Below are 15,496 nucleotides of genomic sequence, written 5' to 3'. Positions count from 1 at the left end.
TAAGAGACCCTGAACCTGAGGATTCTTCAGATCGTGAGCTGAGCGCTGAGAGAATAGGCTGGGATAGGAAGAGAACAGCTGGCTCTCTGATCCAATTCTCGGGCAGGAGTAGAAAGAATCCCAGGAAACCTGACTGAACGTGTAGGGTGACCTTGGGGCTGACAATCCCAGAATCTGGACCCTGCCAAAGGGAACAGAAGGGGCTGTTAGGAAGTTAGGATTGGGGTCCATCCCAGCAGTTTGAAGGATTTCCTCTGCCCCCAGGCCTGATCTGGCCCCTGTGCCTTCGCTTAGAATCATGGATATGAGTCAGGGCATTCGGGAAGAGCTGACGTGCTCTGTCTGTCTGGAGTATTTCACCGACCCAGTGACCATCGGCTGCGGACATAGCTTTTGCCAAGCGTGCCTCGAACGCAACTGGGGAGGGGCCAAGAACCCCTTCCCATGTTCTGAGTGCCGCAAATGCTCTGAGCTATGGAATTTCCTCCCCAATCGGCGGCTGGAGAAGCTGGCAGCCATCGCCCGGCGGGCCGGGTCCCACAAGCTGCTGAGACAGGAGGAGGAGGAGCAGCGTCTTTGTGAGCAACACCAACAGATGCTGAAACTTTTCTGCCAAGAGGATGAGACGCCCCTGTGCATAGCCTGTCTCAGAGGCCCGGAACACAGCACACACAGCATTAACCCAGTGCAGGAAGCTGTCGAGGAATATAAGGTGAGGCGAGGAGGATCCTGAGTCGGGGATCCCTGCGAATGCATAGCCCAACAGAATCACAGCCCTGGATCATCTCCGCCCTGGGGCCTCACGGTCCCCGGGAACAAAGTACATTTGACCTTAGATTTTTGTCTTGCAGGTGAAGCTCCAGGCCGCTTTGGAGAAACGATGGGAAGACATGCAAAAAGTTCATAAATTGCTGGCCTTGGAGAAGATCAAAACTGAGCTATGGAAGGTTAGTGATATCCTCCACCCCCAGGGAGTTTGATCTTTTGAGGATGGGATAGGTTCCAAGGAAAGGAATGTGTGAGCCAATGTCATGAACTATCATGGAGGTACAGACCATGAGTGCCATACAACAACACACATTCTACAACACACCTCACCCGTGCATTTAGAAGACTTGCTTGCTGAGATACCTTAGAAAAAATTGCTTGATTTCTCTGTGCCTACTTCCTCATCTGTGAAATGGAGATTAAGTACCTCTTCTCCGTCTTCCTTTGACTGTGAGTCAGAGGCTATCTGAACTGATTAACGTCTATCCACACCGACATTTAGTATAGTGCTTGGCAAATTGTAAGTGTTTAACGAATAACAACATTATTATTATAAAAACACCTCCTGTGCTCTTCAAAAATCAGCATACGAACAGTGGTTTGCCCTTTGTAAAAGCTTTAATATCTATTGATGGGGACCGCTGGGTTCTAGTTCCTCATAGACCGTCGTGTGTTTCCATAGGAGAAAGTGCAGCAGAGGAGACAGACCATCTTGTCCGAATTTGAAAAAATGCGGGAATTCCTGGCAGAGGAACAGGCCCAGCAACTCCATAACCTGGCTTTGGAAGAAGAGAAGGTGCTGCGGAAATTGGAGGAAATGAAGAGCCAAGTTTCTCAGCAGGGCACCGTCCTCAAGGAGTTGATTGGGCACTTGGAGGAGAAGTGTGAGAAACCGGCACTGGAGTTGCTGCAGGTGAAACGGGGGAAAGCAAGCTTGAGGAACCTAGGAGAAGTGGGAGAGGGTGGACAGTTCTAATTATCTTGGAGACTGCAGTCTCTCCTAATATCACAATAACTATTACTATTTATGATTCTGTGTGCAATGAACTGCTCAGGGAGCTAGGGATAGGCCGAATAATAGCCCTTCAGACATGGCCACTAGCCTTCAGGAAGTCCCAGCTGTGTCTGTCTTCTGCCTGCGTGGTGTCTACCATCTGTTACTGCACTATCTCAAGCAATCTGCACACAATAACTGTTCAATAAATACCATTGATTGACTTGACTGAGCTCAATAAGGATGGGCTGTGCTAGCCCATCACTGTCACCAGTAAGCATTTAAAAGCTGTGAAAATGCTCATCCTTATTCCATATTTCATTAAAAATATAGTCTCTGCCCATGTGTTGTTTATTGTCATTGGGTACATAAAATAGACACCTATAGATGCAATCACAGTATATACCCGTTGTCTCCCTGTGATCTGTAGAAGTTTCTCTGAATTTTTGTCAGAAATAGCTACGTATATTTGCAAGGTGAGAACAGGTAGGAGAGAGGAGCATGAGCCAGGTGGCTGAAGTTGGAGGTCCTGATCCTTGATAGAACCACGATAGATTTTCAGAATTTCAAAAAAATCGCATTGGTATTTAGGGGTTGGAGGAAGACACAATATTTACTCTTTTCCTCATTTCTTCCCCTGCAGGATATTGAAACCTTATTGAGTAGGTATGTGTCTGTTTCGGATCTCCAGAAGGGTGGGGCAGAAGGTGTCTTGATCAGCAAGGAGATGTAATGCCTTTATTCTCAGGTCTGAAGCTGCAGAGCTGAAGGTGCCCTGGGACGTGTCTGTGGAACTGAGAAGTGTGTGCCACGTGTTTGGAATGAGGGAGATGCTGTGCAAATTCCAAGGTAAGGGGGAACTAGCGGGGTGGTGCGACTTCAGTACTGGCATTCAGAAGAAATTCTACCTTGATGTGAAGGGGCTCCTCAACTTCCCCAATAATTTCTTGCTCTCCTTTATGTAAACCGTCTCTATATCTTGGTTGGTTGCCGAGTAGGGAGACAGAAAGGAGGGAATGAATTAAACTTGTTTGTTTATGTTCTCTCAAATTCCTCTGAAATTGAAGTTTCCTGTGAACCCAAACTGGGCTAATTCCAACTCTGCCTCCCATCTTTAACTCAGGCTCTATTTCTCTATGCAGTTCCGATGAGGTTGGATGAAGACACGGCAAATCCCAATCTCGTTCTGTCCAATGAGTGGCAGAGTGTTAAGTATACTACCCATCAGCAAAATCTCCCCAGCAATCCTGAACGATTCAATCTAGCTCCCTTTGTGCTGGGCTCCCAGCGGTTCAACTCCAGAAGGCATTACTGGGAAGTAACGGTAGAACACACAGATGAGTGGATCCTTGGAGTTTGCAATGAAGCAACACGCAGGAAAGGCTTGATTCATTTGCGTCCTGAACACGGATTTTGGACAATAGCCTTGAAGAATGGCAATTTCTATGCAGGAAAGACTCGTTTCCCTATGAGGGGTTCCCCGAAAATGGTGGGAGTCTACCTCAACTACGAGGCCAAAACAGTGTCATTTTATAACCTGACCAACAGAATCCACATATATAGTTATCAGGGCTCCCATTTCTCTGGTTCGCTTTGTCCCATATTTGCTCCCTGTGTTCAGATAGCAGAAAATGGAGCAGGTCCTCTTACTCTCTTCCCAGGGATTAGGATTTCCTGAGGGTATCCCTAGTTAACATCCATGTATGTGTATCATATCCATAGGTCAGTCCTGTTATAAATACTTTTATAATATTAGAGACACCATAGTAGAGACTATTTTATAATACTAGAGACACAAAACTGGGGGAGGAGGTGGGAAGGTTGGTATTGTCACAGTTGATGGAGCTCTGGGCCAGCTAATAAAAATAAGCAAGCAGATAGTCCATGTGTGTGTAGATTTTATTTTAGCACTCAAATTTTGGAGTGTAAGCAAGCAACACCAGGTAAAATTGAGATAAACTAATCCCACAAATGAATAAATTAAATATACACCCCCCAAACCAAAAAAGTAAAAAACAAACTGTCTCACTAGCAGAATGCCACCCAAACTCTGTTCTCCCACTCACTTTCCCATTACTGTTGACAGCACTACCATCCTTCTTGTCTCACAAGCATATAACCTTGAGATTAAACTTGATTCTTAGTCCACTCACATATTCAAGCCATCACTAAATCCTATCGGTTCCACCTTCACAACATGGCTAAAATCTGCCCCTTTTGCTCCATCCAAATTGCTACCCCGTTATCATTGCTATCCCTCCTGGATTACTGCATCAGCCTCCTTGTTGACTTCCCAGCCTCTTGTCTCTCCCCACTCGTCACTCTGCTGCCCTGATCATTATTCTATGAAAATGTTCAGGAGATGATTTCCCACTCCTCAAGAAACTCCAGTGATTGTCCATCCACTTCTGCATCGAACAAAAACCTCTTTACCATTAGCTTTAAAGCACTTAATTACAATGACCCCTCACTACCCTCCTATTCCGCACCCAGCCCCGCCTGCACACTTCGTTCCTCTAATGCTAATCTCATTCATTCATTCATATTTATTGAGCACTTACTATGTGCAGAGCACTGTATTAAGCGCTTGGGAAGTACAAATTGGCTACATATAAAGACGGTCACTACCTAATAACGCGCTCACAGTCTAGAGGGGGAGAGACTGACAAAAAAACAAAACAAGTAGATAGGTATAAATACCATCAGAATAAATAGAGTTATAGTTATATACACATCATTAATAAAATATAGTAAATATGTACAAATATATACAAGTGCTGTGGGGAGGGCAAGGAGGTAGGGCGGGGGGGGGGCAGTGGAAATACATTATTGTACCTCGATTTTATCTATCTCACCACCTACCTCTTGCCCACATCCTATCTCTGGCCTGGAATGCCCTTCCTCCTCATATAAAACAGATAATTACTCTCCCCCACTTCAAAGCCTTATTGAAGGCATATCTCCTCCAAGAAGCCTTCCCTGACTATGCCCTCCCACTCCCTTAGGCATCTCCCTGACTTGCTCCCTTTATTCATCCTTCCTGCCATTCCTACAGCACATATGTATATATCTGTTATTCATTTATTTACCTTTTTATGTATATTAATGTCTGTTTCCCACCTCTAGTCTGTGAGCTAGTTATGGACAGGAAATGTGACTGCTGTTGTATTGTACTCTCCCAAGCTGTGAGCACTCAATAAATGCAATTGAATGAATGAACCCATGACCTTCTGACTCCCAGGCTTGTGCTGTATCCACTATGCTATGCTGCTTATCTTCAACCCCACCTACCAGTTCCCAGCTGTAATCCCTCTCCCTCATTATCCTCAGCACCAATCACAGGTGCAGAATTGCCATGCCTTTCCCTCATTTTTGTCGGCCGCACCTGCTGGTCCCTAGATGTAATCGTCAACTCATTATCTTTGGCCCCCAGGTCCCCTGGTCTCCAGGTGCAGCCCCACTCCTTCATTATCCTCGGCTAAACACACCAGTCCCCATGTGTAATCTGTTCCCATCACTATCCTCTGTCCCATCCACCGGTCCCCAGCTGTAGGCCCTCTCCCTCGTTATCATTGGTCCCACCCACCAATCCGCATCTGTGACACATCTCCCTCAGCCTCTTCATCCCCAGGCATCTATCACAGCCATATCTCCTCTCCTCTCCCTCAGCATCCCCAGCCCCAACTGGCAGTCCCCTAGTGTAATGCCTCTACATCATTATCCTTGGGCTCAACCACCGATCATCAGCTGTAGACCCTCTCTCCCCCATTGTCCTTGGTCCCAACTACTGGTCCCCAGGCATAATCCCTCTTCCTCTCCCTACATTGGTGAGGAATATAGGGAATATAACCTCCCTATATCTTCTTTCTTGAGCACCAACAACGGGTCCACAACTGTAACCCCTCTCCCTATATTTCTTTGTTAAACCTACCGATTCCCAGTTGTGACACCTCTCTCTCAGTATCCTCGGCCCCAACCCTCAGTTCCGAGCTATAGCCCCACCCCCTCATTATCCTCGAACACCCACCAGTCCCCATTGTGAGTCCTATCTGTTATTGTTCTCATCCCCAACCACCGGTCCCAAGTTGTAACTCCTCTCTCTTATTTTTCTCAGCCCCACCCACTGGTCCCCAGGCTTAACCCTTCTCACTCAGCATCCTCAAATCCATTCTTCGATCCCCAGCTGAATCTCCACCTCTAAGCATCATCAAAGGGAACTATAGTTCATAGCTATAACAATCCTCCCTCATTATCTTCGGCCCCTTCCACCTGTTCCCAGCTGTAATCCCTTTCCCTCATTGTCTTCTGCCCCATCCACCGGTCCCCAGGGACATACCTTTCCTTCATTACCCTCAGACCTACCCACGGGTCTTCACCAGTACCCTTCTCCCTCATTATCCTAGGCCTTACCCACTGATAATGTCTTCATGGCTACATGGCCTCAACTACACCTCTATGTGAATGATACCTAAATCTACATCTCCAGCCCTGATTTCTCTCCCTCTCTGCCATCTCTCATTTCCTCCTGTCTTCAAGACATCTATAATAATAATTACTGTTATTATCATTATAGAATTGGCAAGTGCTTACTATGTGCTTACAGGTACAATGTTCTAAGCGCTGGGGTAGATACAAGGTAATCAGGTTATCCTACGTGGGGCTCACAATCTTTATCCCATTTTATGGTAATGGGAGGCACAGAGAAGTTAAGTGGATTGCCCAAGGTCATACAGCAGATAAGTGGTGGAGCTGGGATTAGAACCCCCGATCTCTGATTCCCAAACCCATGCTCTTTCCCACTAAACCACGCTGTTTCTGGCCATTACCCACTGCATGCTGTGACGTGCTCTACTTGGATATCCACCCTCACCTCAAACCTAAGTTGTCTAAAACAGAACTTCTTAGCTTCGCACCCAAACCCTATCCTCTCCTGACTTTCTCATCACTGTAGATGGTATCACCATCTTTTCTGTCTCACAAGCCTATAACCGTGGCGTTATCCTTATCTCTTCTCTCTCATTCAACCTACATATTCAATCCGTCACTAGATCTTGTCGGTTTGATCTTCACAACACCGCTAAAATCCACTCTTTCCTCTCCATCCAAACTGGTACCACGTTATTATTAATAATAATAATAAGAAGAATGGTATCTGTTAAGCACTTACTATCTGCTAAGCACTGTTCTAAGCCCTGGGGTAGATACAAGGTAATTACAGTCTTAATCCCCATTTTACAGTTGGGGTAACTGAGGCACAGAGAAGTGAATTGGCTTGCTCGAGGTCACACAGCAGACAAGCGGCAGAGCCGGGACTGGAATCCACATCCTCTAACTCCCAAGCCGTGCTCTTTCCATTAAGCCATGCTGCTTCTCTAATAATTATGGTATTTGCTAAGCACTTACTTTGTGCCAAGCACTGTTCTAAGCACTGGTGTTAATACAAGGTCATTCACTCATTCATTCATTCATTCAATTGTATTTATTAAGCGCTTACTGTGTGCAGACCACTGTACTAAGTGCTTGGGAAGTACCTCAGAGTCTCAATCCCCATTTTAAAGATGAAGCAATAATAATAATTATGGCATTTATTAAGCGCTTACTATGTGCAAAGCACTGTTCTAAGCGCTGAGGAGGTTACAAGGTGATCAGGTTGTCCCACAGGGGGCTCACAGTCTTAATCCCCATTTTACAGATGAGGTAACTGAGGCACAGAGAAGTTAAGTGACTTGCCCAAAGTCACACAGCTGACAATTGGTGGAGTCGGGATTTGAACCCATGAACTCTAACTCCAAAGCCCGGGCTCTTTCCACTGAGCCACACTGCTTCCCCTGAGACACAGAGAAGTGAAGTGACTTGCCCAAGGTCACACAGCAGACAAGTGGAGTAGTAAGGATTAGAACCCACGACCTCTGACTCCCAGAGCCCATGCTCTTGTCAATACACCATCCAATCACTTAACCTATTCCGCCTTGATTGCTTAGCAGCCTCCTTGCAAACTTCCCTGCCTCCTGTCTCACTCCACTCCAGTCCATACTTCATTCTGCCACCTGGATCATTTTTCTACAGACGTGTGCAGTACAAGTTTCCCCACTCCTCAAGAACCTCCAGTGGTTGCCCCTCCACCTACATATCAAACCTCTCCTAGCTACTCTCTTACTACAACCCAGCCCAGGCATTTCTCTCCTCTAATGCTAACCTCACTGTACCTTGATTTCATCTAGCTTGCCGCTGACCTCTCGTCCGCAACTCTGGCTCGAAACTATTCTCCCTGCCTTCAAAGCTTTATTTAAGGCACATCTCCTTCAACAGGCCTTCCCTGACTAAGCCCTCCTTTCCTCTTCTTCCATTCCCTTTCATTCATTCATTCAGTCATATTTATTGAACACATTGTGTGCAGAGCACTGCACTAAACGCTTGGGAGAGTACAATCTCACAATAAACAGACACATTCCCTTTATTCATCCCCCCGACCAGCCCCACAGCACTTATGTACATATCTGTAATTTTATCTATTTATATGAACGTCTGTCTCCCCCTCTAGACTGTAAACTTGTTGTGGGCAGGGAATCGTTTATTGTTATATTGTACTCTCCCAAGCGCTTAATACAGTGCTCTGAACACAGTATGTGCTCAATAAATTGATTGACTGATCCCCAGCTGTAAACCATATTCCTCAGCATCCTCATCCCCAGTTACTGGTCCTCAGTGGTAACCCTGTTCCCTCAGTATCCTTGGTCCCACCAAGGTCCTCAGATTTAACCAATCAGCCTCAGCATACTTGGGGCCCCAACCACCAGTCTGCAGGTGCAACACCTCTCTTTTATCCTCAGTCCCAACAACTGGTCATTAGCTGTAAACATTCTCCCTCATTATTCTCGGCCCCACCCGCTGATCCCTAACCATATCCTCTTTCCCTCAGCATTCTAGGCCCCAACTACCAGTCCACAGCTTTAACTCCTCTCCCTTTATTCCTCAGCCACAACCACTAGTCCCCCATAGAAACTCGCACTTAATATTATGCACTACCCACCGGCCCCCATTGTAACCCCTCTCCCTCAGCATCCTTGGGCCCAAACATGGGCCTCCAGCTGTAAAACCTATCTCTCAGCAACCTCAGCTCTAGCCCCCACCCCTGGTCCTCAGCATTGTTGGCCCCGCCCAACGTTCCCTAGCTGTAGCCTCTCACCCTCATTATTCTCGGTCCCACTCACCTGTCCCCAGCTGTAGCTTCTGTTTCTCCTTCATTATCCTCAGACCCACCCATGGATCCCCAACTGTAACCCATCTCCCTCAGCATTTTAGGCCTCAAGCATTGATCCCAGTGGTAACTATATTCCTTCAGCATCCTCTACCCTGTACCCATGTCTTCAGCTGCATCATTGTCCTTGGGCTCACCCATTGGTCTCTGGATATAATGCCTCCCCTCATCATCCTCATGATTCCCAGTTATAACCCCTCTCTCTCAGCATCCTGAGTCCCAACCACTGGCATATAGCTGTAGCCCCTTTCCCTGTATTCCTTGGCCAAATCCACTAATCCCCAGTTGCAAATCCCACCGCCCATCATTATCTAAAGTCCCAGCCACCGGTCCCTAACTGTAACCCTCTCCCTTAGCATCCTCAGGCCCAACCACTGGTTCATAGTTGTAGCACCTATCTCTCAGCACCTTCTGCCCCAACCACCAGTCCCAAAATATAACCTCACACCCTCATCATCTTTGATGGTGCCCATCCATCCCATTGTAACCCCTCTTCCTCATTATCCCTGGCTGCAACAACCAGTCCCCAGGTATATTCCCTCTCCCTCATCATTCTCTTGTACCAGTCCCCAGCTGTAACCCTTCTCCTTCATTAACCTAGGCCCCACCCACTGGTCCCTAGGTATAAATTCTCACATTCCTTATATTCAGGCCCAACCACAGGTCCCCAGCTGTAAGCCCTCTCTCTCATTATGCCCAGATTCAGCCACAGGTCCCTCGTTATTAACCCTATCCCTCATTACCTTTGATCTCATTCAATGATCCCCAGATATAGCCCCCTCCCTACACATCCTCAGCCCCTACCACAGGTCCCCAGATATAACCTCTCTCCTTCAACATCCTCGGCCCCCAAAACCAGTCCCCAGGTGCAATACTTTGCCTGATCATCCTCTGACCCACCCATTGACCCCCAGATGTAACACTTCTCCCTCATTTTCCTCGGCCCACTAGTCTCCACCTATATCCCCTGTCCCTTGGCATCCTCGATCCCAACTTGTTGTGGACAGGAAATGTGTCTGCCAGTTCCATATCCTACTCAAGGTCTTCCCCATATGTAGAATAAGCCAAAGGATCCCATAGAGGCCCCCATATGATCAAACCACATTCGGCCACTTCCACTGGAGAATTAAAAGTACCCCCATGTTTAAGGAAGTGGGTGAGAGCGGGGAAGAGCTCTCCCAGAAATCTCCCCCTTGGATTGAGGCTGTCAGCACAGATTGATCATGAGTTTTACACTTTTACTCCCAATGACAACTTGTCAGTCTGCAGTTTGGGTACCATTCTTCTACCTAACAAACAAAACAGATGATCAGATTAGTGGATAAAAGAGGACCTAATCTAAAAATGGAACTAAACAGACAATAACCATAAGCAAGTAACGGGCAATTCCCAACACAACAAGAATTGTTCAGTTTTAACAACTCATAGTCCCTTACTAACCTACAGGATATCCCCCCACACTTTCTCAAGAGTCATCAGATCTACTCTACTTTGCATCAGTCAGCAAGGACAAGCAAAGCTATGATCAGGCACCCCAGTGGTCTCCACGAAGTAGCACAGCCTAGTGGATAAAGCACGGACCTGGGAGTCAAAAGAACCTGGGCTCCAATTCCTGCTTTGCCACTTGTCTGCTTTGTGACCTTGGGTATGTCACTTGATTTGTCTGTGCCTCAGTTACCTCATCTATAACAGATGAGAAGCAGTGTGGTTTAGTGGGAAAAGCAGGGGCTTGAGTGTCAGAGGTCTCAGGTGCTAATCCCTGCTCCAATTCTCAGCTGTCACTTAACTTCTCTGTGCCTAAGTTACTTCATCTGTAAAATGAGGATAAAGACTGTGAACCCTACACGGGACAACCTAATAACCTAGTATCTACCCCAGTGCTTGTCACATAGTAAGTGCTTAACAAATAACAATATTATTATTATTATTATTATTATTACTATCTGTAAAATGGTGACTAAAACTCTGAGCTTCACGTGGGACATGGACTGAGACCAAACGGATTGGCTTGTATCTACCCCAACATTTAGAACAGTGTCTGGCACATAGTAAGCTCTTAAATACCATAAAAAATAGATTAGTCAGAATGAGTGGTTCCCTGACCATTTAGAAGCCTTGAGAACCATTCACAATATATGGTTACCCCATAATTGATGTATGCAAGAGCAAAGACATCCTTATTCAGGGAAACTATGATGAGTAAGAAACAGTATGGCCTAATAGAAAGAGTACAGGACTAGAAGCCAGTTTTAGTCCCAGTTTAGCCATTTGCATGGTGTGTGATTTTGAGCTAGTCACTTACTTTGTGCTTCAGTTTTCTCATCTGTAAAATAGGGATTGAATACCTGTTCATTCTCTCTCTTAGACTGCGAACTCCGTATAGTACAGACACTATGTTTGATCTGACTGTATCTATCCTAGACCTTAGTACAATTCCTGGGCCTAACTGTCCTGGGCCTAACTGTTGTAGTGTACTCTCCCAAGTGCGTAGTACAGTGATCTGCACACAGAAAGCACAATAAGCACTCAATAAATCTGATTGAATGGATGAATGAATCTTATAACATGAGGTGAAACTGGTTATAGCTTCAGATGTGGCAGCTGAATTTGGAGCTCTGGGAATAATAGGCATCCCTTATGCTATAATAACAATAATAGTAATTTTTTAAGTGCTTTCTATTTTCCAGGCACTGTACTAAGTGCTGGGGTGGATACAAGCAAATCGTGTTGGACACATCCATTTCTCACAAGGAGTTCACAGCCTTAATCCCTATTTTACAGGTGAGGTAACTGAGGCATGGAAGTGAAGTGACTTGACTAAGGTAACAAGGTACCTCGTTCTCGCCTGTCCCTCCATCGACCCCCACCCCACCTCATCCCCCGGGCCTGGAATGCCCTCCCTCTGCCCATCCACCAAGCTAGCTCTCTTCCTCCCTTCAAGGCCCTACTGAGAGCTCTCCTCCTCCAGGAGGCCTTCCCAGACTGAGCCCCTTCCTTCCTCTCCCCCTCCCCCTCGTCCCCCTCTCCTTCCCCCCATCTTACCTCCTTCCCTTCCCCACAGTACCTGTATATATGTATATATGTTTGTACATATTTATTACTCTATTTATTTATTTATTTATTTTACTTGTACATATCTATTCTATTTATTTTATTTTGTTACTATGTTTGGTTTTGTTCTCTGTCTCCCCCTTTTAGACTGTGAGCCCACTGTTGGGTAGGGACTGTCTCTATATATTGCCAACTTGTACTTCCCAAACGCTTAGTACGGTGCTCTGCACACAGTAAGTGCTCAATAAATACGATTGATTGATTGATTGATTGATTGATAACACAGCAGACAAACGGTGAAGCTGAGATTAGATTCCAGGTTCTTCTGACTCCCAGGCATGTGCTCTATCCACTAGGCCAAGTTACTTCTCTACAGTCCAAGAAGATTAATTTGGCATGTAGGAAGCTGAGGTGCATGGAAAAGGGCGAGTCTCAGACTCTCAGAGAAGCAATGCAGACAACGCCCACATATATGCTGTAAATGAAGAGAGCAGAGAAGTCGCAGAGGGAGGTACATGAAAATAGCTTCCTGCAGATAGAATCTAGGCTAATTAAGGTGGGCTATCTGGTCTCTGCAATGGCAGCGTTGGTATTGCCCCCACCTGCCATTAGGGAAGGGTGCTAATCCCAAGGTCCTGAGAGAATGGACCAAAACTGCACCCATAGGGCCAGGAGAAAGGGCTGACCATTGTGGAGGATCAGGACAAGAGCCTTAAAGAATCAGAGCAGCATTGGGAAAGACCTTAGTACCCAAGGAGATAAGCACAAGGATGGAACGGGCTCCTCTCATTTACTCAACTGTGGTGACAATGGGCTATGAGGTATTGGGAATTTTGGATTCTAGTACAAAGCACTGCAGTTCTAGTAACTCACAGCAGTAGATATAGACCCAGGGGGTTTTGAGCACCAACAGAAAAGAAATCAAAATCATGACCTGCCAGAAATGAGCTAATTCCAAAGAACGGACTGTTCTACAGTCTTACAGGTACAGCAATAGGTATTGAGGCTCAAATAGAGGCTGTGCAGAGATGCCCTCAGGAGAGAGTGAGAGCAGGCCTTAGACCCAGGTGTTTCTTGGGATCCCCACCACAGACTTGTCCCTAGGAGAGAGTCAAGAGTTGGGCCCAACCACAAAGTGAGCTCTGCAGGGGGAGGGCTTTGTGTGAAAGCAGACGATCCTAGGGGAAGAAAAAGGTATAAATCCTGCGAGACAGTGAAAATTCTAATGTAAAAGAAGTCTTTGTGACTTACAAGAGTGGAAAGCAGGCTTTCAGTACGGCCCAGCCCGCACACTCTGCTCCTCTGCCGCTAAACTCCTCACTGTGCCTCGTTCTTGCCTGTCCCACCAATGACCCCAGGCTCAAGTCCTTCCTCCGGCCTGGAATGCCCTCCCTCCACATACCTGCCAAACTAGCTCTCTTCCTCCCTTCAAAGCCCTACTAAGAGCTCACCTCCTCCAGGAGGCCTTCCCAGATTGAACCCCCCTTTTTCCTCTCCTTCTCCTCCTCCCCACCCCATTACTCTGTTCCTTCCCTCTGCCCTACCCTCTTCCCCTCCCCCAGCACTTGTATATATTTGTACATATTTATTACTCTATTTATGTTATTTGTACATATTTACTCTACTTAATTTATTAATGATGTGTATATAGCTATAACTCTATTTATCCTGATGATATTGTTTTGTTTTGTTTTGTTGTCTGTTTCCCCCTTCTAGACTGTGAGCCCGTTGTTAGGTAGGGACTCTGTCTTTATGTTGCCGATTTGTACTACCCAAGCGCTTAGTACAGTGCTCTGCACACAGTAAGCGCTCAATAAATATGAATGAATGAATGAAAAGGCACTGCTGGTTAAGGTAGTAACCTCTGCTGATTTTGGAGGATGGGGAGAGCATGAAAACAGTAGCTGAGGCCTCACACCTTCATATCACCTCTACTAAGTCCTACATACTTTTCTCAGAAGGATATTAGCCATTCTCCCTGCACTGTCTGCCCTGAGCATGCAGGCAGATGAAAGAGGATTCTGGATTGGATTGATGGGGGCAAAAAGCATTAATAAGATGTGGTACACAAATCCATTAGAGCAGTTTCCTGGCAACCATGGTTTGGAGTTTGACAGGCCTAGATCTACCCAGGGTGTGGCAGAGGAGAAAGTTGCAGAATCATGAGGAGAGAAGCAGAAATCTCCTGACAGCTAGAGTGGATTTATTTCAAGTTGGAGAGCTTGCTTGATGGTTTCATTATGATCAATACAGCAGTTAGAGAACATATAAGGGACAAGAGAGGGATAGGTAGGGTCACTGGTGACTTGATGAAGAAATCAAAGATCTGGAATGATTGTTGTGGGCAATGGGTATGGAAGTCAATAAGGGAGGAGAAAGTGAGTAAACAGAACAAAGGGCAGCATTGTAGTGGGGGCGTGGTAAAATTTCAGGAGTCAGCCTGGTGCCTAGAGGTCCAACAATAACACTGTGTAGCTTGAGTGCAAGAGTTAATAAATACATAATAATAATAATAATTGCATTTGTAAGCACTTACTATGTAACAAGCACTGTTCTAAGTGCTGGGGTAGATTCAGGATAATCAGATTGTCCCATGTGGGGTTCACATTTTTTAATCTGCATTTTACAGATGAGGTAACTAAGGCATAGAGAAGTGAAGTGGATTGCCCAAGGTCACATAGCAGACAAGTGACAGAGCCGGGATTGGAACCCATATCCTGTGACTCTCAAGCCCGGGCTCTTTCCACTGAGCCATGCTGCTTCTCAGCAGCATGAAATCTGCTCTGTAGGTGATCCAGGTTTGGGGATTAGATGTCAATAGATTCATTCATTCAGTTAGTCAGAACGTCATATTTATTGAACAAACACATTCCCTGCCCACAACGAGCTAACAGTCTAGAGGGAGGGATAAAGACATTAATATAAATATATAAATTACAGATATGGACATAAGTGCTGTGGGGCTAGGAGGGGGGATTAAAAAGAGAGCAAGTCATGGTGATGAAGAAGGTAGTGGGAGAAGAGGAAAGGAGGGCTTAGTCAGGGAAAGTCTCTTGGAGGAGACATGTCTTCAGTAAGGCTTTGAAGGGGAAGAGAGTAATTGTCTGTAGGATTTGAGGAGTGAGGGCATTCCAGGCTAGAGAGAGGACATGGGTGAGGGGTTGGTAGCGAGATAGATGAGATCGATGCACAGTGAGGAGGTTAGCATTAGAGGGATAGGGGGCTGAGGCAGTTGAATATAGTAGAGCAAGTTCAGTTGGGGAGGTAAAGGTAGACTTTTGAATCAAGAGAGGGAAAGGTCTGTAGGGAATCTAGATGGAGGGACTCATTGCTTAAGCACTTGCACAAACTCTTGTTCAACACAAAGATCACTGGGGAAATGCCATGGGATTTCAAAAATGCCATCATTACCACCATATTCACGA

At 46.0% G+C, this 15,496-nt stretch overlaps 1 protein-coding gene across 1 annotated transcript; it reads left to right on the top strand.

The window, feature by feature from the left end:
* The first annotated feature begins 298 nt into the window (after positions 1-298).
* LOC119940651 (E3 ubiquitin-protein ligase TRIM11-like) lies at positions 299-14,237 on the top strand. Its single transcript, XM_038760869.1, has 9 exons — positions 299-712; positions 852-947; positions 1,451-1,681; positions 2,406-2,428; positions 2,511-2,611; positions 2,905-3,402; positions 5,196-5,262; positions 9,377-9,550; positions 14,030-14,237. The coding sequence occupies exons 1-9, from the start codon at positions 299-301 to the stop codon at positions 14,235-14,237; spliced, it is 1,812 nt and encodes a 603-aa protein (XP_038616797.1).
* The last annotated feature ends 1,259 nt before the right edge of the window (positions 14,238-15,496 follow it).

The sequence above is a fragment of the Tachyglossus aculeatus genome, chromosome 19 (assembly GCF_015852505.1).
Source record: "Tachyglossus aculeatus isolate mTacAcu1 chromosome 19, mTacAcu1.pri, whole genome shotgun sequence".
NCBI lineage: Eukaryota > Metazoa > Chordata > Mammalia > Monotremata > Tachyglossidae > Tachyglossus > Tachyglossus aculeatus.
This window is presented reverse-complemented; position numbering and strand designations above follow the sequence as displayed.